General features: G+C 49.0%; 1 protein-coding gene across 1 annotated transcript; it reads right to left on the bottom strand.

Moving 5' to 3' along the window:
* Nucleotides 1-1,571: 1,571 nt before the first annotated feature.
* On the bottom strand, nt 1,572-13,063 carry LOC134430378 (ras-related protein Rab-7L1-like). Its single transcript, XM_063178003.1, has 5 exons — nt 12,925-13,063; nt 10,193-10,264; nt 6,721-6,902; nt 3,320-3,441; nt 1,572-2,332 (listed from the first exon to the last, which is right to left on the bottom strand). Exons 1-5 carry the CDS (start codon nt 13,046-13,048, stop codon nt 2,215-2,217), a joined length of 618 nt encoding a protein of 205 aa, XP_063034073.1. The 5' UTR covers nt 13,049-13,063; the 3' UTR covers nt 1,572-2,214.
* Nucleotides 13,064-14,950: the final 1,887 nt, after the last annotated feature.

Raw genomic sequence — 14,950 nt, 5'->3', positions numbered from 1 at the left:
AGGATCAAGTCCTGACCAAATTTTGGGGTTTTGTTCCACAGGAAGAACCCAATTAGTGAGGGTTGTTCAGGTCCAGGAAGGGCAGGAGCTCCTGACCAAATTTTGGGGTCTCTGCTCCACAGAGAGAACCCAGCTGAGTCAGGAAGGGCAGGAGCAACTCTTGGCCTAATTTTGGGGTCTTTTCTCCACAGGAGACTGAGGGTTGTGCTGGTCCAAAGAGGGCAGAGCAATTCCTGACCAAATTTTGAGCTCTTGCTCCAAAGGGAGAACCCAGGGGAGTGGGGATTGTTCTGGTCCAGAAAGGGTGAGAGCAATTCCTGACCAAATTTTGGGGTCTCTGCTCCACAGGGAGGACCCAGCAACTCCTGACCAAGTTTTGGGGTCACCCCCAGAATTGCACAGTGCTGATGCACACCCAGCTCCTCATCCTCAGCAGCTCGGGGGCTCTGCTGGGACGGGCTGGATGTACTGGGATGTACTGGGATGAACTGGGACGTGCTGGGACGTGCTGGGATGGGCTGGGACGTGCTGGGATGAACTGGGATGGGCTGGGACGGGCTGGGATGGGCTGGGACGTGCTGGGATGAACTGGGACGTGCTGGGACGGGCTGGGATGTGCTGGGACCTGCTGGGATGAACTGGGATGTGATGGGACGTGCTGGGATGGGCTGGGACGTGCTGGGTTGTGCTGGGACGTGCTGGGATGAACTGGGACGTGCTGGGTTGTGCTGGGACGTGCTGGGATGAACTGGGACGTGCTGGGACGGGCTGGGACGTGCTGGGACCTGCTGGGATGGGCTGGGACGGGCTGGTGGGACGTGCTGGGATGGGCTAGGATGGGCTGGGACGTGCTGGGACGTGCTGGGACGGGCTGGGATGAACTGGGACGTGCTGGGATGAACTGGGATGTGCTGGGACGTGCTGGGACGTGCTGGGACGTGCTGGGACGTGCTGCTCCCTCCAGCCCAGAGCAGGGAGGGAGGAAATTGCTGCAATGTCCCCAAAAGGGAGGGGGTAAAGGTGCACAAAGTTAAAAAAATCCCTCTGACAGCCCTGCCAGGAGGGGAAGTGCTCAAAATTAAAAAAAAAAAAAAAAAAAAAAAAAAAAAATTCAGTGTAATCCAAGGCACTGCTTGGACATGGATTGTGCTCCATGAGAGCAGCACAGGAAATGGGGAATATTCCCAAATGAGGGATATTCAAAATGAGGAATGTTCCCAATGAGGAATATTCATAAATGAGGAATATTAAGAAAGAGGAATATTCCCAATGAGGAATATTCAAAATGAGGAATATTTCCAATGAGGAATATTCCCAAATGAGGATTATTCCCAAATCAGGAACATTCCCAAATCAGGAATATTCATAAATGAGGAATATTCCCAAATGAGGAATATTCAAAAAGAGAACTATTCCCAAATAGGGAATATTCCCAAATCAGGAATAATCCAAATAAGGAATATTCCCAATGAGGGTTAGTCCCAAAATTAGGAATATTCCCAACGAGGAATATTCAAAATGAGGAATATTCCCAAATGAAGAATATTCCCAAAAAGAGGAACATTCCCAAATTAGGAATAATCCCAGATGAAGAATATTCTCAAATGAGGAATATTCCCAAATTAGCAATACTCCCAATGAGGAATATCCCAAATGAGGAATATTCTCAACGAAGAATATTCCCAAATCAGGAATATTTATAAATGAGCAATATTCCCAAATGAGGAACATTTCCAAATGAGGAACATTCCCAAATCAGGGATATTAATAAATGAGCAATATTCCCAAATGAGGAACATTCCCAAATCAGGGATATTAATAAATGAGCAATATTCCCAAATGAGGAACATTCCCAAATCAGGGATATTAATAAATGAGCAATATTCCCAAGTGAGGAACATTCCCAAATCGGGGATATTAATAAATGAGCAATATTCCCAAGTGAGGAACATTCCCAAATCGGGGATATTAATAAATGAGCAATATTCCCAAGTGAGGAACATTCCCAAATCAGGAACATTCCCCCTCCTCCTCCTCCACCCCTCGCTCCAAGGCGCTGCTCAGGGCTGTGCTGAGCAAACAGCACTGAAGAGTTCAAAATCCCAGGAAAAAACCCCAAACCAGGGAGAGTCCAGGGAGAGGCGACCATGACGATGATGATGATGATGATGATGATGATGATGATGATGATGAGGGCACAGCGTGCCAGCAGCCTCAGCAGCAGGCCCAGCCTGGAGGAGAGGTCTCCTTGATGTTGATGTAATCCCCAGAGCCAGCAGAGCAGGAGCTGCCATCGCCCGAGGGAGAGGACATCATCTTCTCAATCAGAACCCTGGGGAAAAAAAAATTACTGAGTTGGATTTGGGGCTTTTTTTTGGGGTGTTTTGTTTTGTTTTTATTTTGGTTTTCTGGGTTTTTTTTTTTTTTTGAATCGGCAGCACTGGGCAGTGCAGAAAAGAAATTAAAAATTAAAAACAAAAAGAAAAAAAGCAAAGCTCAGAAGTGTGGGGAATGCATTTGTAGAGTCGGGGCAGTGCAGAAAAGAAATAAATAAAAAGCAAATATAGTATAATATAGTATAATATAGTATAGTATAATATAGTATAATATAGTATAATAGTATAATATAGTATATAATATAATATAATATAATATAATATAATATAATATAATATAATATAATATAATATAATATAATATAATATAATATAATATAACATAATATCATATTCTCATATTATATTACATTACATTATATTACACTATATTACATTACATTATATTATATATAAATAAATCATATAATTATAAATATTATAAAAATATAATTATACATAATATAACATAACATTATAATGCAATATTATAACATAACATACTATTAGTATAATATAGTATAATATAGTATAATACAGTATAGTATAGTATAATATAATATAATATTTTCATATTATATTACATTACATTACATTATATTATATACAATTAAATCATATAATTATAAATATTATAAAAATATAATTATACATAATATAACATTATAATGTAATATTATAACATAACATACTATTAGTATAATATAATATAGTATAATATAGTATAATATAATATAATATATTACCATAATATATTACCATAATATATTACCATAATATATTACCATAATATATTACCATAATATATCATAAATATACTACAATATATAATATCATTAAATAATAAATCAGCCTTCTGAAACATGGAGTGAAGATTTTCATCCATTCCCTCACCCTGGGGACCCTCAAACAGCACAGGCCGCAGCCCCAGGCCCTGCTCCTACCTCATGGACTCGTTGATGTTTTTGTTTTCCTTCACAGACGTCTCCACCCACCCTGAAAATCCATTTTCTTTGCTGAACCTGTCGATTTCCTCCCTGGTCACTGCCCACGGGGAAAGGTCACACTGCAAGGCAGAAAAACGGGGAGTTTTAGGGGCACAAAATCCCACAATGGTCTGAGTTGGAGGAATTTGAATTTAATTTATAAATTAAATAATTTATAAATTAAATAAATACGGCCCGGGACACCCCCAGGGATGGGGCGGCCATGGATTCTTTGGGAATTGGGAATTTCTCCCCAGTTTTGCAGCTGGGAGGGCCCTGGGAGGCAGCTCAGCCCTGCCAGCTCCCAGGGCAAGGCTCTCCCTGGGGTGTTGCAAGCAGAAATTTCTTTATCTGATATCTCAGGTGCTGACACACCCTCGGTCAGGCACGCCTGGAATGGAGATTCCAACCTTGTCCCATCTCAAATCTGCCTCTCCAAGCTCATCACATCCCAAATCTGCCTCCCCAACCTCATCAAATCCCAAATCTGCCTCCCTAGCCTAATCCCTCATCCCAAATCTGCCTCCTCAACCTCATCAAATCCCAAATCTGCCTCCTCAAACTCATCCCTCATCCCAAATCTGCCTCCCCAACCTCATCAAATCCAAATCTGCTTCCCCAAGCTCATCAAATCCCAAATTTGCTTCCCCAGCCTCACCCCTCATCCCAAATCTGCCTCCTCAGCCTCATCAAATCCCAAATCTGCCTCCTCAAGCTCATCTCCCATCCCAAATCTGCCTCCCCAAACTCATCTCATTCCAAATCTGCCTCCCCAACCTCATCAAATCCCAAACTTGCCTCCCCAAGGTCACCCCTCATCCCAAATCTGCCTCCCCAGCCTCATCAAATCCCAAATCTGCCTCTCCAACCTCATCCCATCCAAAAGCTACCTCCTCAAACTCATCCCTCATCCCAAATCTGCCTCCCCAACCCCATTACATCCCAAACCTGCCCAGGCTCCCTGCCTGGGGGAGGTGGCACAGGTGTGGTGGCACCATGGTGGCACTGATGCCAACAAGATGGACACGGAGGCAGAGCCTGGCCCAGAGCTCTCCAGGATTTCCTGATGCTTTGAGGCAAAGCTGTTGCCTCAGAACAGAATTCCAGGAAAATCCCTGTGGGATCATCGAGTCCAGGCTGTGCCCAATCCCCACCCTGAGCACTCAGTGCCACCTCCAGGGATGGGCACTCCAAACGCACAAAATAAACACACAAAACCCATAGAAACACACAAAAACCCCACACAGAAACACAAAAACCCACAGAGAAACACACAAACACACTGAGAAACACCCATAAAACCATACAAACACCCAAACCCCACAGAGAAACACACCAAAACCCATACAAATCCATAGAGAAACACAGAGAAACAAACACACAAAAACACAAAGAGAAACACACAAAAACCATGCCAAGCCACACAGAGAAACATACAAAACACACAAACCTACAGAGAAACACACAAAAGCCATACAAAAACACACATAGAAACACACAGAAACCGTACAAACCCACAGAGAAACATACAAAAACACAAAAAACCCCACACAAACCCATAGAGAAAACCACAAAAACCATACAAACCCACAGAGAAACACACCAAAACCCATACAAATCCATAGAGAAACACAGAGAAACAAACACACAAGCACACAAAAACACAAAGAGAAACACACAAAAACCATACAAAAACACACAGGGAAACACAAAAAACCACACAAAAACCCACATAGAAACACACAGAAACCGTACAAACCCACAGAGAAACATACCAAAACACAAAAAAAAAACCCACAGAAACCCACAGAGAAAACCACAAAAACCATAGAAACCCACAGAGAAACACACAAACCCACAGAGAAACACACCAAAACCCATACAAACCCACAGAGAAACACAGAGAAACAAACACACAAGCACACAAAAACACAAAGAGAGACACACAAAAACCAAACAAACCCACAGGGAAACACACAAAAACCATACAAAAAACACACAGAGAAACACAAAAAACCACACAAAAACCCACATAGAAACACACAGAAACCGTACAAACCCACAGAGAAACATACCAAAACACAAAAAACCACACACAAACCCACAGAGAAAACCACAAAAACCATAGAAACCCACAGAGAAACACACAAACCCACAGAGAAACACACCAAAACCCATACAAATCCATAGAGAAACACAGAGAAACAAACACACAAAAACACAAAGAGAAACACACAAAAACCATGCCAAGCCACACAGAGAAACATACAAAACACACAAACCTACAGAGAAACACACAAAAAATGTACAAACTCAAAGAGAAGCACACAAGCATGGAGTGAAACACACAAAAACCATACAAACCCACAGGGAAACACACAAAAACCATACAAAAACCCACATAGAAACACACAGAAACCATACAAACCTACAGAGAAACATACAAAAACACAAAAAAACCCACACAAACCCACAGAGAAAACCACAAAAACCATAGAAACCCACAGAGAAACACACAAAACCCACACAAACCCACAGAGAAACACACGAAACCCATACAAATCCATAGAGAAACACAGAGAAACAAACACACAAGCACACAAAAACACAAAGAGAAACACACAAAAACCATACAAACCCACAGGGAAACACACAAAACCCATACAAACCCACAGGGAAACACACAAAACCCATACAAACCCACAGGGAAACACACAAAAACCATACAAAAACACACAGAGAAACACAAAAAAACACACAAAAACCCACATAGAAACACACAGAAACTGTACAAAACCACAGAGAAACGTACAAAAACACAAAAAAACCCTCACAAACCCACAGAGAAACACACAAAACCCATACAAACCCACAGAGAAACACACAAAACCCATACAAATCTGTAGAGAAACACAGAGAAACAAACACACAAGCACACAAAAACACAAAGAGAAACACACAAAACCCATACAAACCCACAGAGAAACACACAAAACCCATACAAACCCACAGAGAAACACACAAAAGCCATACAAAAACACACAGAGAAACACACAAAAGCCATACAAAAACACACATAGAAACACACAGAAACCGTACAAACCCACAGAGAAACACACAAAAAACATACAAACCCACAGGGAAACACACAAAACCCATACAAACCCACAGAGAAACACACAAAAACCATACAAAAACACACAGAGAAACACACAAAACCCATACAAACCCACAGAGAAACACACAAAACCCAAACAAACCCACAGAAAAACACACAAAAACCATAGAAGCCCACAGAAAACCACACAAAAACCCCCCCAAAAAACCCCCAAAAACGCCATCCCGGGCAGGGTGCCCACCTTGTTGGCCAGCAGCAGGCAGGGCACGGGGCTCCCATCTGGCAGCACCAGTTTGCTGTCCAGGTCCTGCTTCCACTTGTGGCTGTTGCTGAAGGTGCTGCTGTTGGTGACATCAAACATGATGACACAGCCTGAGGCCTCCCTGTAGTACAGGCGGGTCATGGAGGTGAAACGTTCCTGCCCTTGGGTCAGAACCAGAGAGAAACCCAGCCAGGGTTGGTAATTTGGGGGGTTGTGCAAGTGGATTGGGTGTTTGGGGGGTGTTATCTAGGTAGATGGGGTGTTTGGGGGGTGGTTTTGCAGCTGGCAGTGAGGATTTCTGGTTAGTGGGGGGATTTGGGGTGTGGGCTGGGCAGGGGTCAGGTCATGGAATCGTGGAAAAGCCACAGAGAAACACAGGAAAACTGTACAAACCCACAGGGGAACACACAGAGAAACACCCAAAACCACCCAAAACCCCACACAGAAACACACAAAACCATACAAACCTACACAGAAACACACAAAAACACACAAAACCCCACAGAGAAACACACAAACCCATACAAACCTACACAGAAACACACAAAACCCCACAGAGAAACACACAAAAACACACAAAACCCCACAGAGAAACACACAAAAAACACACAAAACCCCACAGAGAAACACACAAAACCCCACAGAGAAACACATAAAACCCCACACAGAAACACACAAAAACACACAAAACCCCACACAGAAACACACAAAACCCCACAAAACCCCACACAGAAACACACAAAACCCCACAAAACCCCACACAGAAACACACAAAACCCCACAGAGAAACACACAAAAACACACAAAACTCCACAGAGAAACACATAAAACCACACATAGAAACACACAAACCCACAGAGAAACACACAAAACCATACAAACCTACACAGAAACACACAAAACCCACACAGAAACACACAAAACCATACAAACCTACACAGAAACACACAAAACCCCACACAGAAACACACAAAAACACACAAAACCCCACAGAGAAACACATAGAAACACACAAAACCCCACACAGAAACACACACAAACCCACAGAGAAATACACAAAACCACACAAAATCCACACATATCCACAGAGAATCCCACAAAACCCCATGGAGAAACACACAAGCACACACACAAACACACAAAACCACACAAAAACCATACAAATCCACAGAGAAATACACAAAACCTGTACAAACCCACAGAAACACACAAAAAACCATATAGAAACACACAGAAACACACAAAAACACCCACAGAGAAACACACAAAAACACACACAGAAAGACAGAGAAACACACAAAAACCATACAAACCCACAGAGAAACACACAAAATACACACAAAAAACATACAAACCCACAGAGAAACACACAAAATACACACAAAAACACACACAGAAACACACAAAACCACGCTAAATACAGACAAACCCGCAGAGAAACCCACAAAACACACACCAAGTTTGTTTGGGTTAAAAGTGACCAAAGATCACCCAACAGGCAGGGCCCCTTCCCCTGTCCCAGTGCTCTGGGACACCCCCAGGGATGGGGCACCCCAATATTTGCATTATTCCCATGGAACTCAGGGTGTCCCCAGAGATAGGACACCCCAAAATTTGCATTATTCCCCTATAACCCAGTGCCCAGGGATGGACACCCAAATATTTCCATTATTCCCCTATAACCCAGTGCCCCAGGGATGGGACACCCCAATATTTGCATTATTCCCATGGAACCCAGAGATGGGGCACCCCAATATTTGCATTATTCTCCTGTAAACCAGTGCCCATTATTTGCATTATTCCATGGAACTCAGGGTGTCCCCAGGGATGGACACCCCCAATATCTCCATTATTCCCATATAACCCTGTGCCCCAATATTTGCATTACTGACATGGAACTCAGGGTGTCCCCAGGATGGACACCCCAATATTTCCATCATTCCCATAAAACCCCGTGCCCCAATATTTGCATTATTCCCATGGAACTAGGGTATCCTCAGGGATGGGGCACCCCCAATATCTCCATTATTCCCATATAACCCTGTGCCCCAATATCTGCATTATTCCCTATAATCCAGTGCCCAGGGATGGACACCCCAATATCTCCATTATTCCCATATACCCCCGTGCCCCAATATCTCCATTATTCCCATATAACCCTGTGCCCCAATATTTGCATTATTCCCATGGAACTCAGGTGTCCCCAGGGATGGACACCCCCAATATTTCCATTATTCCCCTAAAACCCAGTGCCCCAATATTTGCAGTATTCCCCTGTAACCCACTGCCCAGGGATGGGGCACCCCAATATCTCCATTATTCCCATAAAACCCAGTGCCCCAATATTTGCATTATTCCCATGGAACTAGGGTATCCCCAGGGATGGGGCACCCCAATATCTCCATTATTCCCATATAACCCCGTGCCCCAATATTTGCATTATTTCCTCCGTATCCCAGTGCCCTGAGCCCCCCTGGGCACCACAAGGGCACAATGCCAGCTCTGCTCCCCCACCTCCAGCTCCTTTTTGGGGCCAAAACCGAAAGTTTCTTGCTGCACTGCTGACTCTGCCAACTCTCCTTCCTGATGCCATTTTAAGGACCCCGGGCAGAGGAAACCACAGCCCTGTTCTCCTCCCTGCTCCACATCCACAGGGGCCATTTCAGAGCTGCTGCTGCTGCCCACAGCTCTCCTGGAGCCAGGGAGTTTGGGAAATTCCTCTCTCTGCCCCTCTCCAGCTCCTTGTCACTCCAGCTTTTACAATTCTGTCACTCAGAGCGTGTCCCGTGCCAGAAATTTGGGTTTTAACCCAAAATTTGGAGCTGAGCAGTCTCATGATCCAGCCAGTTCCACATTCCCTCTGCTCTGGAACAGAGGGGAAAGGCCAGCAGGAACTACTGTGGGCATTCCTTGCAGGTGGATTTTTAATTAAATATTTAAATTAGTGCAGCAGGCTGGAGGCAGCAAAGCCAGAGCAGGGATTCCTGGCCCTGGAATCCATGGGCAGCTGGGAGTTATTTTTGGAGAGAAGGAAAAGGAAGAGAAAGGGGGAAAGAAAGGGGAAAGGGAATGGGAAGAAAGGGGAGAGGAAAGGAAAGGAAAGGAAAGGAAAGGAAAGGAAAGGAAAGGAAAGGAAAGGAAAAGGAAAGGAAAGGAAAGGAAAGGAAAGGAAAGGAAAGGAAAGGAAAGAAAGGAAAGGAAAGAAAGGAAAGGAAAGGAAAGGAAAGGAAAGGAAAGGAAAGGAAAGGAAAGGAAAGGAAAGGAAAGGAAAGGAAAGGAAAGGAAAGGAAAGGAAAGGAAAGGAAAGGAAAGGAAAGGAAAGGAAAGGAAAGGAAAGGAAAGGAAAGGAAAGGAAAGGAAAGGAAAGGAGGGAAAAGGTTAAAAAGGCGAGGGAAAGGAAAGGCAAAAAAAGGCCAAAACACTGAGAACATGGAAAAAACCTTGCAAATACCTGCAATGTCCCAAAGCTGCAGCCGAACCGTCTCCGACTCCGACCACTGAACCACCTTCAGGGCAAAATCCACTGGAGAATTCCCAAAAGAGCAGGGAGGAAAGGAAGGAAAGCTGCCCAGGGCCATTCTGCACCACAGGGCTGCTCCTGCACCTCCCAGAGCCCTCCCAAATCCTGCACCAGGGTCAGCAGCCCAAGCACAGCTCCAGGCTGGACGGGCTTGGAGCAACCTGGGACAGGGAAAGGTGCCCCTGTTTATGGGGTCAGAGGAGATGTGAGGTCCCTTCCAAGCTGAATCACCCCAAATTAACCTAGGATATGGAAAGGTGCCCCTGTTTATGGGGTCAGAGGAGATGTGAGGTCCCTTCTGAGCTGAATCACCCCATATTAATTTGGGATATGGAAAGGTGTCCCTGTTTATGGGGTCAGAGGAGCTGTGAGGTTTATTCCAAGCTGAATCACCCCATAATAACCTGGGACAGAGAAAGGTGTCTCTGTTTATGGGTCAGAGATGTGAGGTCCTCTCCAAGCTGAATCACCCCAAATTAACCTGGGACAGGGAAAGGTGTCCCTGTTTATGGGGTCAGAGATGTGAGGTCCCTTCCAAGCTGAATCACCCCATCTTTGCTGTCACCAGTGAGTCACAAGGGGAAGCCCTGTGCTGTTCTCGGATGTGTCAGGGCTTCAACCTGGCAGCCAGACCCAGCTGGGCTGGAACTGACCAAAAGCAGAAGAAAGCACAAAAGGAAAAGTCCAGGAAGCAGCCTGCAGCGTTTCCTGCTGGGAGAGAGCAGAGCTCTGTGCCTCTCTGGAGTTTGCACCTCTAATCCATCCCCTCTCAGCTCAGGAATAAGAAGATTTAAACAGCTGTGCTCGATTTTGGGTCCTTGGAAGATTTCCTGGGTAAACCCTTGGCAGCTCCTGCTCCTTCCAGGTTATTCATTCACACAAAGAACCCAAATCCTGCTCAGCCCCATTCCCCAGCCTCCTTCTCCCAGAGCTTCCAAGAGCTGCTGACCCCTCAGCAATGAGGCCAGGCTGTTTCACTAAAGCCAAACCAGTGCTGCTGATGGTTTTACTGGGATAAACTGAGCCTGGAACCTCAGATTATCCATCCTACAGCTCCTGGGGTGGTTATTCCGAGGGGTAGGGGCACCCCAAATGAGCCAGGCAGAGGGACAGAAGCTCCTGAGGGCTTCAGGGCTGTTCAATTAATGCCAAACCAGCACTGCTGATGGTTTTACTGGGATAAACTGAGCCTATAAACTCAGCCTATCCATCCTACAGCTCCGGGATGGTTATTCCAAGGGCTGGGAGAAGGATGGAACACCCCAAATGAGCAGGCAGAAGCTCCTGGAGGCTTCAGGGCTGTTCAATTAATGCCAAACCAGCACTGCTGATGGTTTTTACTGGGATAAGCTGAACCTATAAACTCAGCCTATCCATCTTACAGCTCCTGGGGTGGTTATTCCAAGAGTTGGGAGAAGGATGGGACATCCCAAATAATCCTGGCAGAGGGACAAATGATCCTGAGGGCCTCAAGGCTGTATAATTAATGCCAAACTAGCATTGCTGATGGTTTTACTGGGATAAACTGAGTCCATAACCTCAGCCTATCCATCTTACAGCTCCTGGGGTGGTTATTCCAGGGATAGGGGCACCCCAAATGAGCCGGGCAGAGGGGACAGAATCCCTGAGGGTCTGCGAGTTAACACCCCATAAACCAGAGAAGGTACACGGCTGTTCCCATCCAAACTCCCATCCCCAGAGCCCGGGGAGGACGGAGGGAGAGGGGGGAAAGGGGAGAGCTCTGGCGGGACGAGGGGCGCGGTGCGGGCTGGGGATGCGCACCGGGATGGGAATGGTGCCGGATCCCGGGAACCCCCAAGGAACCCCCGAAAGCCACTCGGTAACCCCCGAAAAAGCCCAGAGAACCCCCCAGTAATGCCCTGGTAACCACCGAGAACCCCCCGGTAACCCCCAAGGACCCCCCGAAAACCCTCCGAGAACCCCCAGGAACCCCGGGAACCGCTCGGTAACCCCCGAGCACCCCCAGTGACACCCCGGTAACCACCAAGGACCCTCCGATAACCCCCAAGAAACCCCGATAACGGCCCGGTAACCCCCAAGGACCCCCCGGTAACACCCGAGAACCCCCCAATAACCACCCGGAAACCACTCGGTAACCCCAAGGACCCCCCGGTAACCCCCCGAGAACCCCAGAAAACCCCAAGGACTCTCCGGTTACCCCCGATAACCACCCGGAAACCCCCCGAGAACCCCCAGGAGCCCCGAGAACCGCTCGGTAACCCCCGATAACCCCCAGGGAACCCCCGGTAACCTCCGAGCACCCCCAGGGAACCCCCCCGTAACTCCCCGGTAACCCCCAAGGACCCCCCGAAAACCACCCGGTAACACCCGAGAACCCCCAAGAAACCCCGAGAACCACCCGGTAACCCCAGGGAACCCCCCCGTAACCCCTCAGCAAGCCCCAAGGACCCCCGGTAACCACCCGGAAACCCCCCGAGAACCCCGGGTAACCCCAAGGACCCCCCGGTAACCCCCCGAGAACCCCAGGAAACCCCCAAGGAACCCCAAGAATCCCCCGGTAACCCACAGGGAGCCCCTACCAGTAACCCACAGGGAACCCTCTGGTTACCCCCGGTAACCACTCGGCAAGCTCCCGGTAGCCCCGATAACCCCCGGTGTCCCCGTTAGCCCGGCGCGCTCACCGCCCACGGTGGATTTGTAGTGCCGGTTGAAGCTGTCGTTGGCGTAGCGCTGCACCAGCGAGGTCTTGCCCACCGTGGCGTCGCCCACCACGAGCACCTTGAACATCCGATCGCGCTGCCCCATCCCGGCCCGGCCCGGCCCGGCTCGGCTCGGCCCCGCTCGCTCATGTGAGCCTCAGCCGGGGCAGCGCCGGGGCTGCCGGGAGCTGTAGTTCGGTGCCTTCCGCCGGGGCCGGCGCCGGATGGAGCCCGGAACATCCCCTGTGGCAGCGGATCCTGTTCTGGGGGGCCCCCAAATCTGTGCGGTGCACCCCCAGATCTGTTCTGTGCAACCCCAGATCCAGCCCTGCACATCTCCAGCTCTGTGCACCCACAGATCCTGCTCTGTGCACCCCCAGATCCTGCTGTGTACACCCCCCGATCCACTCCATGCACCCCCAGATCCAGCCCTGCACATCTCCAGCTCTGTGCACCCACAGATCCTGCTCTGTGCACCCACAGATCCTGCTGTGTGCACCCACAGATCCACTCCGTGCACCCCCAGATCCTGCTGTGTGCACCCCCCGATCCACTCCATGCACCCCCAGATCCAGCCCTGCACATCTCCAGCCCTGTGCACCCTCAGATCCTGCTCTGTGCACCCACAGATCCACTCCGTGCACCCCCAGATCCAGCCCTGCACATCTCCGGCTCTGTGCACCCCCACATCCTGCTGTGTGCGCCCCCACATCCGCTCTGTGTGCCCCCAGGTTCAGCCCTGCACATCCTGTGGCAGCAGATCCTGCTGTGTGCGCCCCCCGATCCACTCCGTGCACCCCCAGATCCAGCCCTGCACATCTCCAGCTCTGTGCACCCTCAGATCCTGCTCTGTGCACCCACAGATCCTGCTCTGTGCACCCCCAGATCCTGCTGTGTGCACCCCCAGATCCTGCTGTGTGCAGGTTCAGCCCTGCACGTCCTGTGGCAGCAGATCCTACTGTGTGCGCCCCCAAATCTGCTCTGTGCAACCCCAGACAGGATGAGCCCTGAGCTCTGTGTATCCCCAGATCCAGCCCCCCTGCACCCCCAAACCCTGCTCTGTGCGCCCCCAGATCTGCTCCCTGCACCCCCTGTGGCAGCAGATCCTGCTCTGTGCGCCCCCAGACCCAGCCCTGCACATCCTGTGTTCCCAGACCTACTTTGTGCACCCCCAGATCCAGCCCTGCACATCCCCTGTGCACCCCCAGATCTGCTCTGTGCACCCCCAGATCTGCTCTGTGCACCCCCAGATCTGCTCTGTGCACTTCCTGTGGCAGCAGATCCTGCTCTGTGCATGCACCCCCAGATCCAACCCCCTGCACCCCCAGCCTCGTGCACTCCCAGATCCTGCTCTGTGCACCCCCAAATCCAGCCCCATGTAGTCCCAGAGGCAGCCCCATGCACCCCTGTGCCCCCAGATCCTGCTCTGTGCACCCCAAAACCCAGCCCTGCACATCCTGTGCGCCCAGATCCTGCTCTGTGCACCCCCAGACCCAGCCCTGCACCCCCATGCCCCCAGATCCTGCTCTGTGCACCCCCAGACCCAGCCCCATGTAGTCCCAGAGGCAGCCCCATGCACCCCTGTGCCCCCAGATCCTGCTCTGTGCACCCCAAAACCCAGCCCTGCACATCCTGTGCCCCCAGATCCTGCTCTGTGCACCCCAAAACCCAGCCCTGCACATCCTGTGCCCCCAGATCCTGGTCTGTGCACCCCCAGACCCAGCCTGCACATCCCGTGCCCCCAGATCCTGCTCTGTGCACCCCAAAACCCAGCCCTGCACATCCTGTGCCCCCAGATCCTGCTCTGTGCACCCCCAGACCCAGCCCTGCACATCCTGTGCCCCCAGATCCTGCTCTGTGCACCCCCAGACCCAGCCCTGCACATCCTGCGCCCCCAGATCCTGCTCTGTGCACCCCCAGCCCCAGCCCCATACACCCCCAATTTAGAAAATTGTTTACCCAGCATGTGAATTGTTTTAATTTAATGGCCAATCACAGCCAGCTGTGT

Source organism: Melospiza melodia, chromosome 28 (genome assembly GCF_035770615.1).
Source record: "Melospiza melodia melodia isolate bMelMel2 chromosome 28, bMelMel2.pri, whole genome shotgun sequence".
NCBI classification, from domain to species: Eukaryota; Metazoa; Chordata; class Aves; order Passeriformes; family Passerellidae; genus Melospiza; species Melospiza melodia.
This window is presented reverse-complemented; position numbering and strand designations above follow the sequence as displayed.